This window comes from Cyprinodon tularosa, unplaced genomic scaffold (genome assembly GCF_016077235.1).
Source record: "Cyprinodon tularosa strain WSP-4 unplaced genomic scaffold, ASM1607723v1 ctg560, whole genome shotgun sequence".
In the NCBI taxonomy this organism is placed as follows: domain Eukaryota; kingdom Metazoa; phylum Chordata; class Actinopteri; order Cyprinodontiformes; family Cyprinodontidae; genus Cyprinodon; species Cyprinodon tularosa.
This window is the reverse complement of record NW_024039297.1, coordinates 156,091-168,182: the sequence shown is the minus strand read 5'-3', so window position 1 is coordinate 168,182 and position 12,092 is coordinate 156,091. Positions and strand designations below refer to the sequence as shown.

The window sequence follows — 12,092 nt, the reverse complement described above, 5'->3', positions numbered from 1 at the left end:
ATTTACACTGAGGGGGGCCGAAAGTGGATAGGCACCAGAACCTCAGGGTCAAATCTACCCTGTACCAAAAGAAGAATTAACAAACAACTTCCATATTTTTAAAATGAAGATAAACTTTACTTTCCTACAGCCTTTGCTATGAAATAGATAATATATAAATAATAAATTTAAACATCTGTGCTCATGTTTTTTTTTTTTATATGTCTGGATTAATGAGGTTTATTAGATATTTCCACCGTAGACCTTCTGTGTTCATGTTTCCCATTTTTACGTTTAACAGTTGCAATAAAAAAGCTTTACACCAATTAATTAATGGAATTTTATTGGTTTACATTCAATTGTTTAGTTTAGAATCACATTTTGCACATTAGAAAGAGCAACATCTGAAAAAAGAAAACACATTTTTCCCTTTATTTCTTAAATACCTTTTTCCTTATTTTAATCTGTATAGCTGCCAGCAAGGGTCGCTGTTTGTCTCCTCACAGCTCTGTATTAAGCTTTATCTCTTTTATTTTTTAATCCTGTTTTATTTCATCATCTATGATCAGTAATTTGGTTTAACTGCAGATCTGAGTTTTCTTTAAAACTTATTTTCATGAGCTAAAAGTAATAAAACGTTGAGAGCTGCTCTGATTTCAGGTGAAACGGTAAAAACAGGAAAGGAGCCACAGATCAGCATCTTCAGTTAGAATTTATAGTATTACATAAACAGTCTTTAAAACAGATTAAAATACAGATATACAAAGATTTTCTTGCTGAACAAAAGCTTTGTGCACCACTCTTTAATAATAATATCCATATTATTCAAATTCATACAGTATTTTATTCAGAACACAAACGAGTAACAAATATCAACACTTCAAGTATGACTGGATGTTATTTACAGGTTTCAGGCTGAAGATCAGCAGCCCTCTGCATCCAGCCGTCTCATTGGTCCACGGAGCTGTCCGTCAATGCAGCATCCTCACTATTGGCTGCTGGTGTCGACGAGGCAGAGAGCTGAACCAGGATTGAGCGGATCCCTCAGGAACCGTCAGGAAGACCTGGATGTTTGTCTTTAAGCACTTTGTGCAGGAAGTTCTGATGCAGTCAGAGTCTGCAGAGCTTCTGGATCCGCCGCTGCTGCCAGTCTGCCGTAAAGTTCAGCAGGTTTGGAAAGTTCAGGATTTTTGTCTCCGTTCTGCTCCCCCTCCCTTTATAGAGGAAATCTGGAGGTTTATTGTGGAGCGCCATCAAGGATGATGACTTCCCAACAGGAAGTGGGAATCAGAGTAGTTTCTCCTTAGGAGCAGCTGACAAAGCAGACTCTTAATTTGGCGGGGAGCATGCCTTCGATACGGGGACGCCATGTGAGGTCGTCAGGGGTCGATGCGGAAGGACAGCAGCTTCTCTGAGTGCATGTTGTTGAGCGTGCGCAGGTCCGGCAGCCGCAGCAGCAGTTTGGTGAACCGCGGTGAGTCCATGTAGGGGTGGACGCCGTCGCCCCCGCCGGTCGACTTGTTGACCAAACCGCGGAGCGCTCGGATCAGGTTCTCCTGGAGAAGCTCCACAGACGAAAGGTTCTCGATCCCGGAGCGATCTGTGAAGGACGACAGAGACGAGTCAGAAACCCTGAGCTGAAGGCTCCTCCTGAGATGGAAGGAAGCTGGTAGAGATGTTCAGGAACCAACAGACTCATAGTTTAGTACCAGACTGAGGCTCAGAGTTTACTTCACCATCAACTGAGAGGAGAAAGAAGCTCCGACTCTAAAGCTAGACCTTCAAGCCGCTGAGGCTGAAGCTCAAACGACACTAAGATGAAGGTGTTTGGGCAAAAAGTCAAGAAGTGTCTCCAAGATGAGGACGCTGCACCAACTGTCCGGCACGGTAGAGGTGGCATCATACTGTGGCTTTTCACTGGTAGTGATACCGGTGCAAATATGGTGTAAAGGAGGAGGACAGCTGGTCCACTGCTGTGGACATGTCCCCACAGTCTGCTCACGTACTTCGGCCAACAGTGACTGCTGCCGCTAACCGTGTCCCGCCTCTCGGTGTGACATCATCAGATCTGTGGCTTTGAGACATCTGATCTACGGTCTCATTTCACTGCGTATAGAGCAGCTACATGATTAAAGGAGGAGAGACGCACAGCAGCATTAAACAGGAGGTCCTTTGATGTTTAAGCAAAAGTTAGGAGACGGGTTTATGAAAAAAATTTAAGAAGCCAAAGAAGAATCTGTGAGTTAGACATACGGAGCTTTTTCAGCTAAAAACAGCAACAGATTATAAGTTTATACAAGTTATTATTATAATGAAGAAGCTGAAGAAAACAGTTTGTTCTTCTTTACCAGTTAAAAAATGGCTTTTCTTCTCAGAGGACCATGACTCACAGTTACAGGTTAAAAATAAACAGATAGAATCAGGCTGCAGAGCTTCTACAGATCTGGAAATCTAGTTCCTGGCATCATTATATTAGGAAAGAGGTTCATAAATCTTTTTAAACAGAGAGAAGCAGGGAGAGCTGCAGATTTAAAGGGGAAACAGATTTACTGGGATATGCAACATGTAATAAAATATATTTTCCAAGTTTACCACAAAGTTTACGAGAAAAAAAATATACTATGATATATTTAAAATGCAGCATATTCATGTTTTTCTGGATGGATGGAATTGAAAATTGTACTTCTATGGATGCACGATTGATCAATTTTGGCATCAGAATCAGCTGTTATTCGTTTTTTTTTGTTTTAAACATTAATGTGTATATATATATATATATATATATATATATATATATATATATATATATATATATATATATATAAAATGCACTAAAAAGTTTATGAGTTGATTCCTAAATGTATATTTTCTGTATTATTTACAGAGTTTATTTGCAGGTTATTAATTGTTGATTCTATTTCTTTGTTTTATTTTATTTTTCTTCCTCATTTTTTGTTCTAAAGTGTGACAGGAAGTGATGTGGATCAGTCCACTTTCTATAAGCGTAGGGGCCTGGGAAAGGAGCAGCAGCCATCTTGGGTTTTGGGGTCTCTGGTTTTTACCAGAGCAAAGGAAAAAGTTTGAACTTAATTTCTGGCTGAAATAGAAAATAAACCATCCAGGACAATCAACAGGTTTGGACATTGAACCTTCTCTTTGCCCGTGTGCAGAAACCTGACCCAGTGCCTTATTAGGGGCCTACAATACAATAAATGTCAGAGTACTGTGGTTCTATTGTGTTCTCAACAATAAGAAAGCATTTAATGAATATATGTTTGAGCTCATTTTGGAAAATACAGAAACCTAATTAAAGCATTTGGGTGAAGTAACTCTAGGTCCATCAGCCCCCACCCTTAGAGCGCCCCCACCAGCTTTCATCACTAAGTTACACCCTGGCGTTGGTCGGACAGGCATCAGCTCTTTACCTGCAGACACCAGAACCACGGCGGTGAACAGCCCCAGCTCCTCGGCGTTCAGCTCCAGGGAAGCCAGTTTGTGGCTGAAATCAAACATGGCCGTCAGCAGGTCAGTCATCCCCATCGCCTGGAGCTCCTCCAAGGAGTAGGTGGCACCAGACACAAAGGTCACCGTCTGCTCCGCCACGTTGAACAACGAGGAGAAGCGCACCATCAGAACCTGGAGTCAGATTGGTTGATTTTTTACCTTCATGTTGTTAAAGTACAGTTTTTATTTCTACACAAAGCTGCAGGAAATACAAGGAACTAATCTTCACCAGGGTTTAAACAGGAATGAGTAACTAATTTAATGCTTTTTAATGCTCATATGAAGCATTTTAATGCCATCAACAAGTACCGAAGACATATATAAGACGGGTTAACATTAGCCCTGGCAGCTGCAGCTGTCAGTCTGGTGAACGGACAAGTCTTTTCTGATGCATGCTGGGTAAAGAGGGAGGGGCCAGAACAACATCCGGGGACTTTGTCCGTTCTCGGTCTGCTGTTCTAGTGAATTGGAACAGAAGTGGGGCTGAGGCTGATGACGTTTCACGAGAACGCAGATTGATAAAACAGCCATTTTGATATTGGCTATGGTTGTGCAGGTGATGCTAATGTTGAATCTATCATTTTAATGGATCGTAACTATACTAGACGTCCCTGATTTCTGGGGACAGTCCCCGTTTGGACTGCCTGTCCCCGGAAATGTCCCTAATTCTCTACACACAGAAACAGGTGTTAGCGAAACAGACGAGGAAGTTCGTTATAAGAACAGGTGTCAGCTGCCCTGTGTGATGGTGAGCGAGTTAATCATTTGATCTGAATCAGGCTCATCATTGTGATAAATGTTTGGTGTGTGGTGGACGTGTTTCTTTCACTAAAGATGAGGAGCAGAAATGTAACATAAACCAAACTAATCAACAGTCAGACAGACCAGTGGCTGCAGCTGCAGGAGGAAACAGACTGAAAACTCCTTATAAGGAGCTAATCTGGTTCAGTGGTTCTCCAGGATCAACAAGCTTCATCTAAAGATGTTTTTAGAACTAATTGGTGACCTTTAGTTTATATCATCAGATAGTTATTGTAAGTACAGTTATACATTGTCTTGCTGTTTTATGGTTGTGATTTATGATCATAGACTTCCAGGCTTAGATCTACTTTTCTACCAGTTCTGATCTATGAAAGTTCCTCATTATAAAAAATAAGAGGCAGTAAAATCATTAGTTTTTTTTGCAGAGCTGCACTGCATGACAACAAATAGTTAATTTAAAATTGGTAATATTCCAGATGGTGTGCGAGTTTTAGCTATAGGTGGGAGTCGCATTATGGGGCTAAATGTGCTGCTTGGCGGCGCTCTGCGCTCTCCCACTGCGGCCCCGTAACCAAACACGGACCCTCCAGCCGGTAAAATCATCCTTAAGCCTCCTCTGCACGGACTGGAGCAGAATAAAAGTAGCGATTTCAGTGCCGAAGGAGAGCAGGTGAGCGCGAGTGTGCCACCTGCTGGTTTAAATTAATTCTTTTTTTTTTTTTCAGATGTTCTTTAATTCAACTTTAAGCAGAGAAACAAAGTGTTTGGTATAAAATGAAGTTAAACTAAACTGATGCGGTGGATGTTGAAAAGTCGAACCTCAAAGGTTCCCGCTTTCAGCAGGGTGACCTGGTCGTTCTGGGACAGAGCGCTGAATCCTGGGATATGTTTGGCGAACTCCACCACCTCCTTGACAGCAGGGGTGAAAGACAGCGAGAAGTCCTCCCAGATCTCCTGAGGGCTCTTTGAAGGGTCTGCATGAGGCTGCATGTTCATTGGACAAGCCTGCAAACAATATAAAAACATCAGAAATAAATTCAAGTCCAATAAAAAAGGCTTAATCAGCGTGGAGGCGACGGCAGACTGGAACCTACCAGAATAATCCCAGGCCGGCTCTTCAACGGACAGCTCTGCCGCTTAGCCACAGGACTCCGTCCTTCATTCACATTACAGGGACTCAAACTCCACCCCCTGTTGCCATGGTGATTGTTCGTGGAGCTGTGATCCTGCAGCAGGTGCCAATTGAAGCTCTTCTGATGACTGTTGCTATCGTTCTGGCTGCAGTCATTGGAAATGAAGCCGTTATGACAGCTGATGGTCCGAAGCTCCGCCTCCCCGTGGTGGTGGGCGTGGCTGTTTAGTTGCTGATGAGGTGGATCGTGGGGATTGGTCAGTTTGTCATGTGCATACAAGAAGGTTTCACGGTGAGCGCGGGCGATGGCGTCGATGGTGGAGTCAGTCCCGGGGATGGGTGAGGATGAGGAGGAACTCTGACATGAGGGAGGAGGACGAGGAGGAGGAGGAGGCGGCGATGGAGGAGAGGAAGAAGCTGGTGCCGGAGGTGGTGAGGGTGGAGAAGGAGCGACTGGGAGAGCTGAAGGCTGAGGCTGGGGGGCGATGGTCACACCTGGGCAGGGAGAGGACGAAGAGGACGGGGAAGAGGACAGACTTGCGAGCTGGAAGTCGTTCTGCAGCTGGTTGTTCACCATGTTGTTCATGGCGCTCTGCATCTCAGCCAGCATCCTCTGCTTCTCTCGCTTCGGTATCCGACCGAAACGAACAGCTGTGGATGAAAGAGAGAGAAGATCAGACAGGAGGAACCTGAGCAGCTCAACCGGTGGCTAGTTGGACGGTCCCACTGGTGGCCAGTTGGACAGTGCCAATGGTGGCCAGTTGGACAATGCCACTGGTGGCCAGTTGGACGGTTCCACTGATGGCCAGTTGGACAGTGCCAATGGTGGCCAGTTGGACAGTGCCACTGGTGGCCAGTTGGACGGTGCCACTGGTGGCCAGTTGGACGGTCCCACTGGTGGCCAGTTGGACGGTCCCACTGGTGGCCAGTTGGACGGTGCCAATGGTGGCCAGTTGGACAGTGCCAATCGTGGTCAGTTGGACGGTCCCACTGGTGGCCAGTTGGACAATCCCACTGATGGCCAGTTGGACAATCCCACTGATGACCAGTTGGACAGTGCCAATGGTGGCCAGTTGGACGGTCCCACTGGTGGCCAGTTGGACAGTGCCAATGGTGGCCAGTTGGACGGTCCCACTGGTGGCCAGTTGGACAGTGCCAATGGTGGCCAGTTGGACGGTCCCACTGGTGGCCAGTTGAACGGTCCCACTGGTGGCCAGTTGGACAGTGCCAATGGTGGCCAGTTGGACGGTCCCACTGGTGGCCAGTTGGACAATCCCACTGATGGCCAGTTGGACAATCCCACTGATGGCCAGTTGGACAGTGCCAATGGTGGCCAGTTGGACAGTGCCAATGGTGGCCAATTGGACGGTCCCACTGGTGGCCAGTTGGACGGTCCCACTGCTGGCCAGTTGGACAGTGCCAATGGTGGCCAGTTGGACGTTCCATTTGTGGGGTTTGTTAAGCTAAAGCCATGTTATTAAATTTGGCGGCCCACACTCACCGTCTCGGCTCATGCCCACAGAAAGGCACTTCTTAAAGCGACACTGTTGGCAGCGGTTCCTGTTGGTCCGCATGATTGTGCAGCTCTCGCTCTTCAGACACTTCTTATACTTGATGTTCTGCTGGATGCTGCGGCGGAAGAAACCCTGCAGGGGGCAGCAGTGAGGACGACCGAGCTCAGAGTCAAAAGAGGAAAACAGCTAGAAGTGTCCAATGAGTGATGAGCACATGGTGGCCTAGTGGGAGTCCGTGGTTCTCACCTTGCATCCTTCGCAGGCGTGAACGCCGTAATGGAAGCCGGAGGCCACGTCCCCGCAGACCTTGCAGAGCAGCACCATGCCGTTCAGCTCTGAAAGTTTTTAGAACAAACCGTCAGAAACATGGCAGACATCTTTCCCCTGCTGCCATTTCTTTACATCTAGCTTCAAATAATCCCAACCAGTTTATTAGAGGAACAGTCGTCCTGACAGGGAGGGAAAAAAGCCATGATGGATAAAACCTGTGCACATGAGAGCATATTTACTACTTACTGTTTAAACTGGCCACTGATTTGCTGGGCGAAGCCCTCTGAGAGCTGCTGCTGCTGCCGCTGCTGCCATCTCCACCATCGTCCCGGCCTCGAGGAGACCCTCCTGCTGAGGAGGAGGTGGAGGAGGAGCCGTCTTCTCCTGCTGATCCCGAGCTGGAGCTGCTGCTCAGGAAGGATGGTAAAGAGGAGGAGGCGAAGCAGGGGTTGGAGTTCTCGCTGTACATGGAGTCCGGACTGGCTCTGGATGGGGAGCCTCCGCAGGAACCCACGTAGGAGATAACGCCCCCTGCTGGAGGAGAGAGGTCATTGAAGGCATCAGATGGAACCGATGGAACACTGGATCAACTGTCTGGTTCTCTTCAGCTGTTCCAACTCCTACTAAATACTTCATTAAGACCTTTAGGCTTTAAAATAGAGAAATAAAACATTAACGAGCCGCAAAAGGAAACGTTATTATTAAATATGGGAGTTACTTGGAAGCTTAAGAGCACAGGGGGCGTGGCTTAAAGCAGAATTGTAACTTTTTGCCACTAGGGGCGGTAGACCTGTAACTTCTGAAGGGAATATCTACATTTTTAATTATTTAACTACTCATTATCTTGTCTTAATTCTCTAAATACATGCATGCAAGTACAATAGGCAGAAAGCTAACTTTACCTTTTACAAAATGCTGGAAGATTCTGATAACCAAAAATAAATGAAGACTTTCAGCATTTGTATAAAACATCATTTATTCAGAACAGTATTGCAGTTTTTATGAAGCTGTAGTTTGAATTATCTTCCTCGATCTCATGCCAGGTTTATTCGATTATAACCTCAATTTGTTTACTTCCTAAAATACAAAATAAAGGTGAAAAACAGACAAGTTCCAGGTTTGGCACCCCCTGAAGGCCGCTGGCAGCACTGCGCTGTAGCTAAATGGATCCGTCTGCCTCTGTTCTGGTCCTGATAGCAGACCAGATTACACTTTTTCAAAAATACATTTGAAAATTAGCCTCAAATAGAGAAATGCTTTTAACTGATGAAATGTGGTGATGAACGTGTGAAACGGCAAGCTGAAGCAAAACAAACATGGCCGCGCTAGTTTTAGCCTGAAAACTGTCCATCTCTTTTTTGGAGCAAAAAGGACGCGATTTGGGAAACGTTCTTCCCGACTGGATTTCATTTATCAATTAACTCAGAAAGTTCGGAAACAAATCAATTCAGGTGCGACTTGGTGATTTACACAATCAGAAAGTTAACTGATTTATAGCAGGTGAGTTTGGACCAGCAGGTCTAAACCTGGAGCTCCTGCTAAAGACGAGGAGACATTGAATGATGGATGGATGAACTGGTTGGCCTATATTAGTGTAACGTTAGAAACAGAGGGAGGAGCAGATGAAAGCTGAACCTCCTTCTCCTCCTCCACACAGACACCAGCCCCCCCCTCCCTCTGAAGGTGAAGCAGGAACCAGCTGCAGATGGAGGGATGTGTGACGCAGCAGGCGTGCCACATGTGCACGTGTTGGAGCTGCGTGTGAATCATCCTCCTTATCCTCCCTGCATGGAGCTCAGCATCTCTCTGCCGGTTCACTCCACTGGTTTTACTCCTTTGTGGAAGTTCTGCCTCCTGCTGGGCGTTTAGGCCGACCTGTCGGGTTGTTTAAGCTTTTCTTAAGGCCTCATTTTAGAGGCTTCATGTAGAAAAACTGCTAACTGAACAGTGCCTGTAAAAGGAGACGCTGCGGTGCTTCCACCATGATAGCAGCGTGCCTCCATTGCTAATCTGGGTCACAAAGCAGCCGCCTGCTGGAAGTCAGGCGGAACAAACAGTGAGGAAATGTGACCATAAACAGACATCCTGTAGAGATGCTCTGCAGATCTAACATGAGTTCCATCATTGAGATGACGCTCCGCTCCAGAGGAGCCGCCTCCTCCTCGTGCTCCCTCTCTGGTCACACCTCCAGGCCACGTGCCTCCTCTACACACAGCCTCACAACGAGACCCACTGGGGGAGCCCCGCCCACCGCCACGCCTCCTGCTCCCTCCGTCCTCACGTTCCCCACATCCTCAAACCCACCCACACACCCGTCAATGTGACCGTCCCACCGGTGAAAGCCCCGCCTCCCATCATGGAGGAAACCATAGAAGAAAAACACTTCAAAGAAAGCTCCATCGCACTGACTCCTTTTAATGTTAGAATTATAAAAAGTGTTAAGATCAATTTGATTAATAATAATAAAACATGTTAATGGTAAAGCATTTGATATATGGAGTTTAATCTCAGTTTTACAGAACAGATAAAGTGTGTAAACATTTACACAACATTTTAAAAAGTTTGTCTTCTGCCTATATAGACATTTTCTATGTCATCGTAAACATTTAGTGTTTATTTGACTTTGTTTCTAGAAACTCCAGAGGGCGTGTTTTTCACTTCAGGTAAACACACCTGAGTGGGACATGAGAGCGGCTGCAGCTCATTGGCTCAGTGATAAACCAAACTCTCCATCCTGAGTGGATAGTAGACATACCTGACAACAGTTCACCTGCAGATAAACACCTGCTGGAGGCAAGATTCAGCACAGATAGAACCACAATTCCCAGAATGCTTCACCAGTAAACGGCCAATCAGAGAGCAGAACAGAGCAAAGCTGAAGAACCTGCTGTTGGATCAGTTTAGCAGCGAACATGCAGATAGAAACGCGTCTCAGCTGAAGAATCATGGGTAATGTAGTCTGTTAGAGAAGCAAATTTACCTTTTTGATTTCATCAAAAGTTTTAACCTCAGATTTTAAATGTTTAAATGACTCTAAAACCAGATCGGGACACAATCGGTACCGGACCAGGAGAAGACTAAAGCTGAAACCAGGACAGGCCCAAGCTGGACATGATGGACTGACGGAGACACAAACACAGCAAGGTGACATGATGGACCAACCAATGCTGGAAAAAGCAAAGAAACGAAAACAGATCCTTCAAAAAAACAAAAAGTTGTGTTACAGAGATGAAAAATATAAACTGGAAAAATAAAAGAGTCAAAGATGAGAAGGAGTGATGGGATGAAGCACTTTTTAGACATGTCACTTCTTTTTCCCCTGGATTAAATCATTGAATCGCCTTCTACTCAGGTATGTAGAAAAATAATGTCTCAGCCCCCCCTCCTCAGTGTCCACCATATTGGATCAGTCCATTTGCTGCACATGTTCAGAAAGGTCCAAACAGACAGCAGCAAACCATTTGAAAACAAACGATGCAAAGAGCAGTGTTGCCAACTTAGCGCTTTAGTCGCTATATTTAGCCACTTTTCAGACCCCTCTAGCACTTTGATTTCTAAAAAGCTCCTAGCGCCAAATCTAGAGACTTTTTTCTGCTACTGGAGACTTTGGAGACAACATCTAAAAGCAGCGAACTCAAGAAGAAAACAAGAAGAAAAGGGACAAGAAGAGAGGGACACAACCTAGAACAGATAATGGATGTCTATTCTATTAACATTTCTCTATGTTGGCTTCTCCATTCAGAGGAGCCCCTGCCTGTCTAGGGACCCAGATTTCCTAAATCACCCCTGATGGGACCAGTGAGGGAGGACAGGTCTCAGTCATTCTCCCTGCAGGTGAAGCAGGTTTAGTGACTCTGACTCAGCAGACCGTGGATCTCCTCCCTCAGATCAGTCACGTCTGCAGGGATCCAGCCCCCGCGTGGATCAGGACCAGCCTCCGTCACGCTCCGTGACATTTACCTGCTCATTCCACCTGATCCCTGCAGGAGGAGGAGCTGAAAGGAGGGGAGGATTGCGTAATGAGCCCAGTCCCCCGCAGCAGCCAATCAGAGGCCGCGCCGCTCCGTGAAAACAAAGCGCACATGGCTCACGGCGCCGCTCCATGTGAACACGCACAGTCACGCAGATCTCGCACACCCGGACCGTCCGCCACAAACCGAGCGCGCTGCCGTCATCATGCCCCACTTCCCATAAACACGAACCCATTCACGGTGGCGGTCCGCGTGACAGACCGGCCGACATGTGCGCGCGGCACCAGGGCCAGCTGGTGGACCGGAACCAGAACCGAACACTTTAAATCTGACTGGACCGAAGCCCCCCCGGCTCCACTCAGAAACACAAACCAACCGTCACCGACACGCGCAAAAACCGGCTCCATTAAGACACATTAAACACTGTGCGCGCGCATGGTTCCCCATCATATCCCAGCAAACCAGAGTGAAGATTATCTACCTGAGTTATTGTTGTTGTTGGAGTCCATGGCGGCGGTCCACTGCAGTACAGTCACGCACACGCGCTCTCGGTCCAGTACACCTGCCGCCGCGTGAACATCCCAGCTAGTGAAAGAGAAGTTAAAGGAGAGAAGGCCGGTAGGAGGAGGGAGGCTCTGCTGCTCCTGCTACTGCTGCTACTGCTCTCTGTCTGATGCTGCTCTCACTTCAAACTGCGCGCAGACCCAACAGCATCATCATCATCATCATCATGCTGAGGGACGCTGCTGCCACGTGACCATGAGTGCCTCGTGCCCCAGTGACACACTTTTCTGCCCCTCCTTGCACGTGGAGTCGCAGAAACCACTGCCTCGTTGCAGACAGAGAGGGATTGTGGGATATGTAGTCTGTTTGTGTTGAAAGCTTGATTTTCTATCAAGCAGCACTGAATCTGATCAGTACGGAAGAGGATTAGGGCCACTGAAAAAAAAAAAGTTAACT

The 12,092-nt window shown here is 46.6% G+C and overlaps 1 protein-coding gene across 2 annotated transcripts; it reads right to left on the bottom strand.

Annotated features, from left to right (window-relative positions):
- Positions 1 to 305: 305 nt before the first annotated feature.
- Positions 306 to 11,879, bottom strand: nr1d1 (nuclear receptor subfamily 1, group d, member 1). 2 transcript variants are annotated; one of them, XM_038305671.1, is made up of 8 exons: positions 11,614 to 11,879; positions 7,408 to 7,695; positions 7,138 to 7,226; positions 6,879 to 7,023; positions 5,340 to 6,028; positions 5,065 to 5,250; positions 3,405 to 3,615; positions 306 to 1,579 (listed from the first exon to the last, which is right to left on the bottom strand). In XM_038305671.1, exons 1-8 carry the CDS (start codon positions 11,639 to 11,641, stop codon positions 1,359 to 1,361), a joined length of 1,857 nt encoding a protein of 618 aa, XP_038161599.1. In that variant the 5' UTR covers positions 11,642 to 11,879; the 3' UTR covers positions 306 to 1,358. The 2 variants fall into 2 exon arrangements, with proteins under 2 accessions (XP_038161599.1, XP_038161600.1); XM_038305672.1 differs by having other exon boundaries at positions 7,408 to 7,692.
- Between the last annotated feature and the right edge of the window lie 213 nt (positions 11,880 to 12,092).

Bases quoted from the DNA above. Each gene is read 5' to 3' on its own strand.
- nr1d1 (XM_038305671.1), bottom strand. From the start codon at position 11,641: ATGGACTCCAACAACAACAATAACTCAG. The intron at 6,029-6,878 runs GTGAGTGTGGGC...TTTCATCCACAG, and splicing joins TGTGGGCATGAGCCGAGACG to CTGTTCGTTTCGGTCGGATA. The intron at 1,580-3,404 runs GTAAAGAGCTGA...CGTCCTTCACAG, and splicing joins CGTGGTTCTGGTGTCTGCAG to ATCGCTCCGGGATCGAGAAC.